Source organism: Trichechus manatus, unplaced genomic scaffold, assembly GCF_000243295.1.
Source record: "Trichechus manatus latirostris isolate Lorelei unplaced genomic scaffold, TriManLat1.0 scaffold00122, whole genome shotgun sequence".
NCBI lineage: Eukaryota > Metazoa > Chordata > Mammalia > Sirenia > Trichechidae > Trichechus > Trichechus manatus.
Genome location: NW_004444058.1, coordinates 3,584,848 through 3,598,790, shown reverse-complemented (window position 1 = coordinate 3,598,790; position 13,943 = coordinate 3,584,848). Strand labels below are relative to the sequence as shown.

Sequence of the window (13,943 nt, the reverse complement as noted above, 5' to 3'; positions counted from 1 at the left end):
GGAGTTGGATGCAAAAAACCAGATGTTTTAACAGTGAGGAAACACGTGACTTAGAAAACGAACACGTTCCAAAGACTTTTGGGGGTGCTGCAAAGTCAAGCAGCCAGCCTGCGCTTTGGTTCCCTGGGACCAAGCCTGAGGTCCCCATGCCCCAGCAGTGGCAGACACACCAAAGACAGGAGGCACAGAGGCTGCCATGGATCACATGGGCTCCAGCCAGGCCCCGGCTCCCCTGGAAATGGGGCTGGTCCTGCTTTGGGGCCTTGCACATCCTGCAGTCAGGAGGGGGCAGTTTCCTTCCCGAGGCACGGGGCCACAGTGGGCAGGCTAAACCGTGTGTTCCTGCCCCAGGGCTGCCAGTGGAGGGAGTGGCCCAGCTTTTGGTACGTTTGGTCTTTCATGTTGTAAAAATAAAGTTCTGTCCACAGTCTATGGCCTTGCCCACTGCTGGCTGCTGTGGCCTCAGTCCTCCTCAGAGAGCTGTAGGTCCTCAAGCTCGTCCTCTGGCCCCTGGGCCAGCCGCTGCAGCTCCCCGGGGCCCAGCCCCGCCTCCGCGTCTGCACCGCCATCTGCAGGGGAGCAAGGCTACATAAATCCTGCTCTATAAGAAGGAGCCAGCCTGGAGGTTACTCATCACTAATTAATCACGGCACTAATTAATTTATTGATGCCACTGTGCTGGCTGCCAGAGCAGCTGGGCTGGCCTCCTGGGACATGGGTAGTCGACATCTGCCTGCTTGGAGCTGCCCTCGGACAGCCTGCCCCCTGGCCCACCCCAGGCCCCACCAGCCTGGGAGCACTCACCATCCAAGTCGCTGACTTCCTCCTCACTGCCACTGCTGCTGCCACCATCTTCATCATCTTCCTCCTCCTCTGCCCCATGTCGAACTCTCAGGGACCCTGGAGCTCCTGGGGAGTGCAAGAGGAGGGGCCACTGAGTGACCACCAGCTCATACAATGGAGGCTAAAGGAGTCAGGTCTGCTCCTGGCCTGGCCACACACTCACGGGAACTATGTGCTGGCGGGAGAACCCACAACTGCCCTTGGGGGGGGTGGAGCCAGCACTGGGGCCACAGTACCCACCCCAAGGAAGCCTCAAGCAGGATCTTAAAACCTAGCCCCTACTTCAAAGCAAGGAAAGGGGCCAGCAAGTGGGGAGGAGCCGGTGACAGCCGCCACAGGGGAGGGGCACAAGCCCCATCTTGCCCAGTTTGGACCTCAGCCTCCCCCACAGGCCTGGCCCTATCTGTACCCACCTACCCCTCAAGGATGCCAGTGGCAGCCCAGTGCCGCGAGCCCCATACCTGTCCCTGAGAGGCCAGAAACATCCTCCTCGTCATCACTGTCCAAGTCAAAGAGGTCCTTGAACTCCTTCCTGTCCTCCTCTTTCCTCTTCTCTGTTCTCTGCCGCTTTATTTCTGGGAAGTTCAAGTCTTCCAACTGGAAGGACCAGCACCAAAGCAGGGTGTTAGAAGAGCAAGCGGGATGCTGTGACAGCCCGACCCTGACCCCCCCGACTCCCCTGACCTGTTGACCCCCACAGCATCACCATCACAGAAAGAGATCCTTGAGAAACAGCAGGCAGCAGCCCACTCTGACCGTGGCCACCTTCTGCTCGCTCACTCCCTAGACCATCTTCACTCAAACCCAATGTCCCATTCACCTCCCCCCACCACCCGCCATGTCCTCTTTCCCCAGCTGCCATTGAGAAGCCCAGCAAGGCTGGACCCCAGGGAGGCATCAGTCACTTTTCCTAGCTGACTCCTACCCAACACTGCTTTTGGGAACCCCTGAACAGAGCTACCCCCAGGTGGGCGAGGGGACCCCGGGCACACATGATGTAATTACATCCGTTTCTCTCTCGAGAACGTGTTTCCCAGCTCATAGAGGCCCAGTCACAGGCCCCTGCCTCTCTGCTCCCAAAACCGTCACACCCAGGAAGGGAGGCAGACATATACAGTCATGGGCATGTGACTCACAGGAAGTCACCCCATCCCGGCAGGTCTGGGGTCACAAAACAAAGCCCATCTTGCCATCCCTCTACTTCCGGGCAACAAGGCCAGAAAGGGGACACTGGCTGGCAGAGACGCTGCCCTGCCCAGTTCTGCTGGGTTGCCTACGCCTTTTCCAGACTCAATGGCCAGTCTCTGCTCTGTCACCCAAACACCAGGATGGCGGTGGCAGGGGACCCCCTGCCTAATCTGGCCCTGCTCAGTGTATCCCAACTGTCGTCCTACGTGGGGTCACAGGTTGGCAGGGCATCCCTGCCTCATGTCAGTTGGTGGCCAGCATGCAGACGCATGGCTCAGGCCAGATGACCGCAGTGCCCCTGGCCCCACCCCAACCCTGCCCCTGCACACCCGCTCTTTGCCGCTGATCTCCAGCTGGATCTCCCGGTCCCGCAGCTTCCTCCAGTGGCTGTAGTACTTGGTGAGTGGGGTCCCTTCTGCCCGTGTCTGCTTCTCCCAGGCATCCTGGGGGGTGGGGGAACCTCAGGGTCATGCCTGTTCTCGGCAAGCCAAGGAGACTGAGCCCACGTACCCCCCCCGCCTGTGGACTGACCACAGTCGGCTGGTCAGACACGCCGAAGGAGACAGCCTGGCGGCGGCAGCGCACATACTCCACGTTCTCCTGCACCTTCTCCAGCAGCTGGCGCACCTGGCGGCAGTAGTTGGCCACCTTGCACTCCCGCAGGAAGGACTTCAGCTGCAGCGGGAGGGTTATCAGTCCAGCTTCGGCCCCAGCTGTCCCGTTCCCCCAGCCCTGAAGGGGTCTGCCACTAGAATAGGACGTGGGTCCTATCCCAGGGCACACGTGTGTGTGTGTGTCGGGGGCTGCAGACGGGAGCACATGTGGCGAGGGCCCTTCTTGAGGCCTGAGGCAGCTAAGGGCATCACAGGTCCACCCTCCAGGACACACTGGGTGACACCTGTCCGTAAATATGGTTTTCTCACTTACTCATATGGGACCCACTATTGGGCTTTTATCTAAAACTGCTGACCCTGTCTGCTCATGATCCCTCGGGACCCCAAGCCCCAAAACAGATTCGACTTCCTGGTATCACTGGCCAAGGGTATACTGCGTGTGACTGTGTGAGTACGTACGTGACTGTGTGTATACATGCCTATATTTGACTGCATGTATCTTTGACGGTGGCTGTGCACGTGAGTTTGACCATAACTGACTATAGCCTGCACGTGTGATTACACGTGTGCACGCGTACACGCAACAGCATGACTACGTACAGGCATGTGCGTATAGAAATATATAACTACGTACGTACTGTGCTCGCTCACATACGCACACGTGCACACCTGTGTCCAGGTGGGTATCTGAGCTCCATGTACAGTTTGGGTGTGAGGAGCAGCCCCCCACCTCCCCACCAAGGGGCCTGTGATGCTTGGGGCTGATCCTACAGGGATGGCAGCGCCCCCTTCCCAGGGGCGGCACAGGCCTCCCTGAGACAGGAAGCATCTAAGCTGGGCAAATGGATATCCATGGGGAGAGAGTGTGGGGGAAGCTGAGAGGGGATCCAGAGATGAGGGAACTCCCACCGCGACCTTGTAGCGCCGGGGAAATGAGGCTGACATAAGGTCTGGAGCAGAGTCAGCCAACTTCCTGCCCCACCTCGTCACCGGACCCCAAGCCATGGGGGGCTGTACTGGGGGATAGCCCTGACCAAGGGGAGCCAGGTCCTGCCCTCCAGGAGAGCCTTCACGGCCACTCTAGTCCCTGGGGAGTCTCCCAGAATCTGCAAGGGCTCACCAGGCCCCCGTACCCCAAGTGTTCTGGGGAAGATGCTGCTGCTCACACATTGGGACCCCACTCTCCTGCCTGGTGAAACGGCTGAGCTGGTACGCTGAGTTGCTTGGGTAGGGGAGGGGCACAGACCTGCAGGACAGCCGGCAGCACCAACTCTGGGAAGGCAATGCTGTGGGCCTGGCCCTGCAGGTACTCCAGGGTGAGATCACATAGCTGCTCCAGCAGGCCGTCCTGGGGGCAGGGGGCACGTCAGAGTGGGTGGGCAAGGGGCATCAGGGCGGGAGGGCACGTCAGGGCAGGTGGGGGGAGCACATCAGGACAGTGGGGCATCAGCACAGGTGTCAGGGCACAAGGGGCACGTCAATATGGCAGGAGGTCAGGGTGAGCATCAGGATGGGGGGGTACATCAGAACAGGGTGACATGTCATGGGCAAGGGGTCCATCAGAATGGGGAGTACATCAGGGCAGAGGGCAGGCATCAGGATGGGGGAATATCAGGATGGGGGGATATCAGGATGGGGGCAGTGGCTGTCAGGACAGGCGGGGGGCCATGTCAGGGTGGGCAGGGTGCCAGCACCCCAAAGGCCAACCCACAAGCCTCACCCGGTAAACCTTCTCCTGCAAGTTGACATTGGACAGCTTCAGGATCACGGCAAAGTTGATGGGTTTAGCACTCATGCGTCCTGGCTTCTTGTTGAAGTTGACCTGCTGGAAAACCTGCCAGGCAAGCAGCATCAGGGACCTGCTGTCTGCTGCCTGGTGCCCACTGCCCCAGGGGAGAACCCGCAAGACCCCAGCTGCTGCCTCCTCAGAATGCCCCCTACAGTCATCACCACGGGACATGCCTACCCTCTGGGTCCTCAGACCAAGGGCAGACAGGCACCCAACAGTTATAAGCCCACAGCCCCAGGCCCTCCCCACTCAGCAGGCCTGAGTCCTCATGCTCCCAAAGCCCAGCCTCTTGCCCAGGAATGGTGCCCAGGCTCTCTGGCAACAAGGAGGATGAGTAAAGTGACTAGGGCGCACATGCTGCCCACAGAACCAGAGCCAGAACCTTCCCTCAGCACAGCTGGGAGGCACGGACAAACCCCTGCAAACAAAGGAGTCAGGGAGCCACCACTGCGCCAGACCTCAAGGTTCATGACACGTCTCCTGAAGCGCTGTGGGGCTGCTCAGGGAATACCTGCACCCTGGTGGTGCTGGCGGCCACAGGTCCAGGAGACCCCATAGAAGACAGGAAAAGCCGGGAGGGGAGGCAGCAGGGCAACTTGAGGGGCTGGGCCTAGACTCTCAGCAGCTGCAGCCAGGACCCGGGTGCTCCCCCCAGCACCACCCCCCCAGTGCTGACCTCCCCAAGACCCAACGGCCCAGGCTGTCCAGGGGTGGGGGTGGGGCCCACCACCAGGAGAGCCCTTGTAGAGAACACTGTGAGAAGAAATGACCTTCTCAGCTGAAGATTTATGGTGGCTGTGCCCGCGTTCAAAGAACAGCCGTGTCTTGACGCACACTAAACCAGCGCCCAGACGAGCACTGCCCTTTCTCTGTCAGCCGGGTGAGGGCTGGGGTCTCACCATCACCGGCCAGTAAGGAAAGGGCAGGAGACCTTGCAGCCAGAGCTGTCCCCACTACTGGGGCTGCTTTCTTCAGGAGGAGAGTCTGCACTGGGCATGACTGCATCAAGCCCAGGCAGGGAGCTTAGTCCCCCCATCAGTACCTGTGCTGCCCAGAGAAAAGAGACCAAACAAAGGAAGAAAGAGGAAGGCACCGTGGGAGTGTGAGGGCTTAGGGAGACAGCGGGTAGAGGTAGACAAATGGAAGCAGATGCCGAGAACATGGACATAACAATCAGTACAGGGTGGGGGTGGGGGCCACAGTGGGAGCAACGAGCGAAGAGCCATAGACTAGGCGGTTGGAGGTCACCGCGGCAGCCACAAGCAGAAACGATGTAATTTCCAAAGGGTGTTCTTGACAGCATGGAACCGCAGCAGCTCCCCTGGGGAATCTGTGAGAACAGTCTGGGTTTCCTCTGCCTCCTTCCCCTCCCCCAGTCAACAGCACCAGGGCAACAGACCATAGCCCTGGGCCGGCCCCCTGGTGGGCGCATGCTGACTGTTAAGACCACCCCAAGAGGAGGGCTGAGGAATTTCTGAACATGTGCCAGCCAAGCCTCATGCCCGGAGCTCCTTGGCTTTGGACTCCAGCCTCTCACATGCACCACACACACACACACACACATGCACGTGCGCACGCACGCACACACGTACACACACCCGTGCACCTCCACATGTATACACACACGCACGTGCACACACTACACACAAGCACAGGTTCACATACATGCAGACACAGCACCAAGACAGGGTTCTGCAGAGGAGATAAGGCAGCTCTGGCATCTCAGTCCTGGGATTCCATCCAAGCTCAGCTGCTAACTCTGACCTCGAGCAAACAACTACCACCCTGGCTGGCCCTGACGTTTGAGCAACACCAGGGGGCCTGCAGAGCAGAGGCTGGCTCATCATGGGCAGACACCACCTCACATTTGCCCCTGGGAGGGACAGGCAGCAAGGCGCTAAGCAGACGTTTCTGCAAAACCTACAAGGTCCACAGTGCCATTTCCTGTCCTCAGGTGAGGACACTAGGGCACAGGGAGGTTTGTCAAGCCTGGGGCCATCCAGCATGAGCAAGCCAGGGGCAGAGCTGAGCAGGCAAACGGAGCAGAGGTTCCGCCGCGCCCCCCCACCCCGGTGGCCACTCCTGCCCTCATGGCCCACTCACCTCAAGGAGGAAGGGCAGCACAGGGATAAAGGTGCCCGTGCTCTCCGAGAGCAGCGTCAGGGCGCGTAGGCAGTGCAGGCGCAACGGGTAGAAGCGGGCAGTGGGGACTAGCCTGGGGGGAGGGGTGAAAGAGGTCCTGAGGCCCATGGGGCAGACCCACTTGGCCCACTGCTACCAGGCTCCCCCAGCCACACCTGCCCAGGGATCCCTCCCCAAGGCAGGACAAGGGCTCTGACTGCCCTCTTGGTCACTGGGGGCCCTTCACCCAGCTTCTATCTCAATTTCACTTTAATGAGGGAGTTCCTTCAAGTCTCCCTCTTCCCTGCATCAGCGTCAGTGGCCAGGGCTTTTCCAGGTCCACCTCTCCTTCCCTCCCACCTAGGCAGAGCCCGCCCCCACTTCAGAGGGACACAGATGCCCCCTCCTGGCCAAGAGGCACGCAGAGCCACCTGCAGCCGAGGGCCCATCCCAACCCGACACTACCAAAGACAAGGTTCCCCAGAACATTTATGTCCAACTGTGGCACACCGCCCTAGAGCACTCGGTGTGCATCCCACATGTGGCTTAAACTCATACAGGCCCACACTATACCCTTAGTCCCGAGTCTCCTGAATACATGTGTGTGCTATCCTGTGGAGCTGGGGCCAACAGGAGCAGCTGGCACGACCGGCCGCCCACGAGAATGTCTGGAGTGGCCTCCCATGATGGGCTCAGGGGCCAGAGAGGCCACCCCCAGCCCTCCACAGGAACTGTTAAAACATACACCCCGAATCCCTCTGAAGAATTTACCCTTCCCAGCCCTTCAGATGCCCTGCGTAACCCTGACCACCCAGGACACCCCTTGTAACCCTGACCTTGACCACCCAAGACTTTGTGTAACCTTGACCCCTCCCGGCCCCCAGGATGCTCTATGTAACCCTGACCCCCGACCTCCAGGGCAATCCACGTAAACCAGCCTGGGCCCAGCCCAGACTCACTTGATGCAGCCAATGATGACCTGTGCGAGGGGGTAGATCAAGGGCTCAAGAGCCCCGCTGGGGCAGAGGGTGCCCAGGACACGGCACCACAGGTGGAGGCAGTGCATGAACTGCCAGTTGTACACGGACTGGTACGTCTCCTGATCAGAAAGAAGACATGCCGCTAGGAGAGCCAGTCCAGCTCCAGGCAGGTGGGGGCAGCTCCTCATAAGCCTGACGGTGCCCAGGAGCCACATGGGGCCCCTCCTCTCACAGCACGGAGTCCCCCACTCCAATGCCTCCCACCCAGACCCATGCCCTCAAGTGCGCCCGCCAGCTAGCCCCCACACCTTCTTCCGCATGGCCATGGCATTGCGCAGGTGGACGGCGAGTTGGCGGATGTAGAGAAAGGCATGCTGATAGGCGGCCCCGGAGTCTAAGGCAAGCACCTCCGTGAGGGTGCGCTGCATGAAGGTGATGGTGGGCAGGGCACTGGGGGATGTGAACTTGCAGTTCTTCACGTACGTAATGTACATTCGCTGCAGGAAAACTCAGTCAAAGCTGGTCCTGAGCTCCAGGGGCCTCATGGAGCTCCCACCCCTGCCCAGAGAGTCTTCCACAAACTCTTCCCTCTGCATAAGACCCCAAGAGCCAGGCTGCCATAAGGTCATGGTGCAGGGGGCTGGGGCCTGCCCAGAGCAGGGGCCAGGTAAAGGCACCACCCACACAGGAGACCCTCAGCCGAGACCATCTACCCAGACCCTGAGGGGACCTCAGCCAGTCCCAAAAGAGCCCATTCAGGCCAGCCACACCACGCTACCTTGAGGATGGGGCCCAAGAAGGCATCCTTCTTGTGCCGGCAGACTTTGACAAGGACCAGGAAGGCCAGCACACGCAGGGTCTCCTCGCCAGTGCCCCACAGGACCACCATCCTCTATGGAGGGCAGGGGGTCACTGCCCACTCAGGCTCCCCACCTGGGGGCCCGGCCCAGCCCCTCTCCTCCCAGGTGCAGCAGACCCCCCCCACCCAGGGCCAGCGGTGCCCTCTGGTCACTCCTGGAGACAGAATGGCACTTTCCAAAGTGCCACAGGTGGTAACCATGAGCGGTCAGAAAACCAGTCAGAGAAAAGGAACTCGCGACAGAGGCCACCATCCCCAGGGAGGACAGCACCACAGCGATGTAGCTGGGCGTACGTGTACCATGAATGCTGTCAGCTCACAACTTCACAACAAAAAAAGCAAGGCTAACATGGTTCTGCTAAAGGCTAACAAATGCTGCCCGAGCCAAGCCACCATCGCTGGCGGGGAGGGAGGTGGGGAGTGATGAAAGGCAGGGGTGTCCTGCATGCAGCAGGGAGGGGCTGGGGCAGGCAGGGAAAAGGAAGTGTCCAGGGGACGTGTCTGGGGTATGAAGGCCAGCCTACCTTGAGCAGCACACGGCACTGCTGTGGGAAGGTCAGGTAGTAGGGCACCACGCTACTGATGTGCTGGAGGACGGCTGCCGCCACCGTTGCCTCAGTCAGGCAGCCTGCCAGCTGGGGGTCAGCAGGGACAGTGAGGCCCAAACCCAACCAACCTCCGGTCCAAGGTCCCCCCACCCCTGCCGGGACCGTACCTGTGTGACTGAGCTCAGGTAAGTCTTGATGTCCAAACGGAGCTTCCCCCACAGTGGGCTGCTGGATGGTGGCGCCCCCCTGCAGAGATGCCCCACGCCTGTGATTCCCCATCTATGACATTCTGTATCTGCGACTCCCCTGACTGTTACTCATCTATGCCTGTGATCCCACCCCAACCCCCGCCCCCCGCATCTCCCAAAGGGAATAGGCTGGCAGCAACTCAGGGACCCCATCTGGGAGGCTCCCTGAGACCATGAGCAGGGCTGCGGCAAACAGAGTAAATGGAACTCAGCTGTCATAGAGAATGGAGAAAGTCTGGCCCGAGAAAATATGGGTGTAAAGCCTGAAGGCAGGAACACACATCCCGTGCCCTGAGGAATTCCAGACAGAGAATTCCTTCTCAAAAATAAAAGGAAACGGGGTGCTCCCCCTGCCAACCACCAGCCCTAAGAGCCCAGCCTTTCCCAGGGTCCCGTGTGCCCCCACCCCTTCAGAGGTCCAGAGAGCTTGGCCCCGTCCCCACCACGCTGTCCCAGCTGTGTTCAGGAGGACCACCAGCCCCCTCACCTGGTGCCGTCTTTTGGGGCCTTGCCAAACAGCAGCTTCTGGAGACAGCTGAGGAGGTCTCTGATACAAAAGGTGACCATGGCATTGAACACTGCAGGGGGGTGGGGGGTGTGAGCACAAATGCCGCTGAGGCCCCCTCTCAGGACAGAGAATACACATGGAGAGCCTGGGTCCCGGGCCCCTTGCCAGGCTCACCTGCACTGTCCATGACCTGGAACCTGCTGGCCTCGGCACCTTCCTGGTCTCCCTGGGTGGTGGCCACAGCCGCTCGGAACGCCTGCACAATCTCGTGGAACAGCTTTGGCGTGAGGTGCTGCTGGAGAGGTGAGAGGACCCCGGGAGGCATGTGAAGCTCCCGGAACCGCTCTGAGAAAGACACCAGGGCCCAGCCACATTCTCAGACACAGGAACAGAAGTGGGGGCCAGGGTCACTGAGCCAGAGTCTAGAACCCTCCAAGAAGACAAGGGCCTTGGAGGCCAGCTCCTAGACCACGGCCAGCTCCCAAGAAGTAAGGGTAGTTCTCTTCCCAGTGTCATCCCACAGAGACCATCACAAATCTCTCAGAAGGACCCTTGTTCCCTGGACCAACAAGGCACAGAGACCGAGTACCACACTCAATAAATTTTAGGCAGTAAGAACCCGAGAGAAAATGGAGCAGGCAGCCCTGGAGAGGAAGGGGCAGGCCAAGGGGGAATATACAGTTCTGGGGCTGCCTGGCACACAGGAGTAATGCTGGAGCTGCCCCATGCCTCAGGGAGTGATCCTCTCAAGAAGGCGCCTGAGCAGCCCTTGGCACCTCCAAAGAGACACACCTAGTGCAGACTTCTATCTCTGGGGACAGACCCAGTCCCCGCCCTACTTCTCACCTTTGCTGCCTGTTTCCACTGCTCAACCATAGCAAGGGTCACAGGAGCTGAACCGCTCTTCTTCCCCTGCAGTCCCCTGGGGACTCTGTCCCCAGCCTCCATTCCATCTTCCTCCTCCTCCTCCTCACTTGCTTCCTGCACAGACACAGAAGGGCCAAGGTGGGGCAGGCAGCGGCCACAGGTGACCCTCCCCCGCCCGCCCCAGTTCTGCCCAGCCCCCTCACCTCCAGCATGTTGGGCAGGGAGTGGAACTGCTCCTCTTCATCCTCAGAACTGTCTGACGCGCTGAAATTCAGCAGACTCTGGTCGTTCTCCTGCAGAAATTTGTAGAACTCGGGGTCCTTGTCCTTCAGCCGAGAGAGCTGGTCCTTGTGCTCAGAGGCACGGCCTTTCCGCCGGCTGAGAAGGATGGGGGTCAGCAAGCCCAGTGGGTAGGCACAGCCAACTGGGGGGCTTCCTGTCCCCACCAAACTGCCTGCTTGCTGGCCTCCTGAGAGGCTCAAGGAGTAGGTCTGTTTGTTCCCTCACAGCAGCTACCAACCCAAGGGAAGAGGTACTTCCAGGGGTAGAAAGCCAGGAAGGTTTCAGCTAACCTGTCTTGTCTCCCCAACTCCAGATTCACACATTCAACGGCCTCTCAACATCTCCATACGTGCACTCTGACGATGTATTCCACCCACATGCTCATGTCCTGAACTCATGGTCTCCCTAAACTCATTCTGCCCACACCCTGCTCCACCTCAGCTGTTCCCAACCCCATCCTTCCAGGTGCTCAGATGAAAAACCCTGGGTTGTCCTTAAGTCTCTCTCTCGTACCTGATCTGTCATCACTCAAACTTAAACACCAGCACTCCTCAGCTACTACAGTGGCATCCAAGCAGGTTTCCCTGCTTCCATTCCCAGGGCAGCACCCAAGGGACCCTCTGTGCTACACGTCACACGATGTTACTTCTCTGCTCAAAATCCCCAAAAAACTTCCCATTTTACAAGGAAACCTGATAACAGCCTAAGACCTGATCCCTCGTCATCTCTCTGGCCTCATTTTCGCTACTCTCTCTCTCACTCTCTCTGCTATAGTCGCCTCTCACTGTCCTCAAACGTGTAAAACATGCTCCCACTTCAAGACCCTTGCTGCTCCCTCCACCTGAAACACTAGGAGGCTCTTCCTCTTCTGCCCCCATAGCTTACTCATACAAGTTTATGCTTCAACATTACGTATTCAAAAAGCCTTCTCCATTTAAAACTGCAACACAACTTCTCTTCCCAACACCTCCTTATCACTCTAGCCGCTTCTATTTAATTCTTTCATTTCAAAGTGCTTATCTCTTCTAACACACTACGAGTTGATCTCTAACCTAAAACTATACACAACATCCCCAAAACAGAATTTTCATATCGTGCAATAACGCATACCCATTACGTAAAAAATGACTCGACACAAAATAGAAACTCATTTGACATAGAACAGAAACTCAACACATACCAGATAAGAAAACAAAAAAGTCAAAGGAATTGGGGGTAGGGATCAAAGGTCCCTAGGCCTCAGCCCTGAGACCCCGGGGAGGTCGGCATCCCAGAGGCGAGGCGGGTCTGGGCGAAGGGATCCTGCCTGCGCGCCTTCCATGGGAGGAGGCGCCCCGCTCACCTGGCCGAGGGGCCCCCACCTGGCCCACGTGGACTCCGGGCTGCCGTCGGCGCCTCCGCTGCCGGGGCGCCCTCGGGCTCTGATTCGGACTCGGAATCAAAGCCCGAGGCCAGGAACTCATCCACCGTCAGCTCCGCCAAGCGCCTGTGGGTCATAACGTCGGCATCACAGCCGCCCACCATACCGGCTCGTCCCAACCCCGCTGCCCCAGGAGCACGGAAAGGAGCGAGAGCCCCTTTGGATACTCGCAGCCTCCGGGGGCCCAACAGGTCCTCGGACCCTCAAACTCACTTCTTCCGACTCCGCGCCGCCATGACGTACGGCCCTCCACATGCGCCCCACTTCCGGACCCAGAATGCAGTGCATTACCGCACTTCCTCTCGCCGACCCCGCCCCCCGGCTCCGCCCCGCCCCATGATTGACTCTGAGGTTCTCCGACCTTGGCGCCAGCGGGTTCGAGGCAGGAGGGCGCTTTCGCTTCCTCCTTGCAGGGCGGGGACTCCCCGGGGTCGGGCAGGGAGGCGGTTCAGTCTCTGCACCCACATGCATCCGCTGAGGCCAGGTCACGGGGCCGAAGCTCGCCGGACCGCACGGGTCGAACTCTGACATGCCTCTCACAACTCTGAGGCGGTAACGGTGGTGCCGTCTCCGGGTCGACGGAGCCTGGGCGCCAGCCCAGCGAGGCCCTCCGCCCTCTGGGGCCCCCCACCTGCCTGCCGGGAGCTCCGAAAGCAGTTGTCCGCAAGTGCTGCGCGTTGATGAGTAACACCCCGGGCAGGAGAGGTGCGACAAAGAGGATAATATACAAAGAGTTTTCACAAATCAATAATAAAAAGCCAGCGACACAGTAGGAAAAACAAGGGAAACAGACGGCAGTGATGTAAACAGATGTCACCAAAAAATCCTGCCCTAAAGCCAGGCCACACCCGTGTGAGGTGCCTCGTGCATCAGCGCAGGAGGGGACCGACAGACAGCGCTTGTGCGGTCGGGGTCCACCGGCTTCCCGCAGTTCACACCCATCCTCAACTCCACAAGCCTCAGCTGGATGGGGCTGGGCGGGAATGGCCACCTTTTCTCTTCCCTGTCTGCACCAACAGCAGGTGCAAAGGCCCGGAGGCCCGAAAGTAGCCTTGGGGAGGGAAGGAGGGACGGGAGCAGCCCGGATGTGCCAGACCCCACGACAGGCTAGCCTACAGGCCCGGGGGTGTGCAGGTCAAGCCCAGGGCAGGTCCCTCCCATGCGCGCCCTCCACCCCTAGGCAGCCAGCGCCCAGCTCGAGGCCTGTACTTGTAGGGATTTGGAAAGCCAAGGGGCAAGCGGGCGGGGACTGGCCCGGAGGTGGCTCAGGTTCTGCCCAGGGTTGCCTCTGGAGGATGTCCTGGCCGGTTCAGGTCCTGCCTGGGGGCCTCCTGAAGGGGTGGCGGGCGGAGCCCTGGGGACCTCCTGGAGGAGGAGGTGGCGGGCCGGGCTCCTGCTGCAGGACGTCGGGAGGACCCGGATTCCACGTTGCGTCCCCGGAGCGGTCGGGAAGCCGGGAGGCGGGGCGGGCGGCGCCGAGAAACAGCGTGCTGCGGGCGGGCGGCGGGAGCAAGCACGGAGCTGGCCGCCACCGCCGAGCAGTCCTCCAGCATCCGTGCTCCCGTCCGTCCGTCTGCAGGTCCGGCGGGTCCGGCGGCCGAGCCCATGCAGCCGCGCAGCGAGCGCCCGGCTGGCAGGACGCAGAGCCCGGAGCACGGCAGCCCGGGGCCCGGGCC

The 13,943-nt window shown here is 60.0% G+C and overlaps 2 protein-coding genes across 5 annotated transcripts in view; one reads left to right on the top strand and one right to left on the bottom strand.

Moving 5' to 3' along the window:
• Window positions 1–62: 62 nt before the first annotated feature.
• On the bottom strand, window positions 63–12,551 carry NOC2L (NOC2 like nucleolar associated transcriptional repressor). 4 transcript variants are annotated; one of them, XM_023738728.1, is made up of 18 exons: window positions 12,481–12,551; window positions 10,769–10,943; window positions 10,545–10,679; window positions 9,873–9,990; window positions 9,678–9,768; window positions 9,110–9,188; window positions 8,919–9,029; window positions 8,314–8,427; window positions 7,844–8,032; window positions 7,515–7,654; window positions 6,538–6,649; window positions 4,366–4,479; window positions 3,892–3,993; window positions 2,563–2,706; window positions 2,361–2,474; window positions 1,305–1,440; window positions 805–909; window positions 63–569 (listed from the first exon to the last, which is right to left on the bottom strand). In XM_023738728.1, exons 1-18 carry the CDS (start codon window positions 12,501–12,503, stop codon window positions 463–465), a joined length of 2,109 nt encoding a protein of 702 aa, XP_023594496.1. In that variant the 5' UTR covers window positions 12,504–12,551; the 3' UTR covers window positions 63–462. The 4 variants fall into 4 exon arrangements, with proteins under 4 accessions (XP_023594496.1, XP_023594495.1, XP_004384408.1 ...); XM_023738727.1 differs by having other exon boundaries at window positions 9,873–9,993; window positions 12,481–12,550; XM_004384351.2 differs by lacking the exon at window positions 12,481–12,551 and adding an exon at window positions 12,190–12,329 and having other exon boundaries at window positions 9,873–9,993.
• A 1,321-nt stretch (window positions 12,552–13,872) lies between these two features.
• Window positions 13,873–13,943, top strand: part of KLHL17 (kelch like family member 17) — a 5,545-nt gene continuing 5,474 nt past the window's right edge. The window contains 1 exon segment of the mRNA XM_004384350.1: window positions 13,873–13,943. Within this exon segment, the coding sequence (XP_004384407.1) occupies window positions 13,873–13,943 (71 nt within the window).

What these genes read in the sequence shown, in the direction of transcription:
- NOC2L (XM_023738727.1), bottom strand. Translation starts at nt 12,503, where the DNA reads ATGGCGGCGCGGAGTCGGAAGAA. An exon ending in GCCCCAAAAGACGGCACCAG is followed by an intron (nt 9,189 to 9,677) that starts GTGAGGGGGCTG and finishes GCATCTCTGCAG; the next exon opens with GGGGGCGCCACCATCCAGCA. An exon ending in GTCATCATTGGCTGCATCAA is followed by an intron (nt 6,650 to 7,514) that starts GTGAGTCTGGGC and finishes CCCTCCCCCCAG; the next exon opens with GCTAGTCCCCACTGCCCGCT.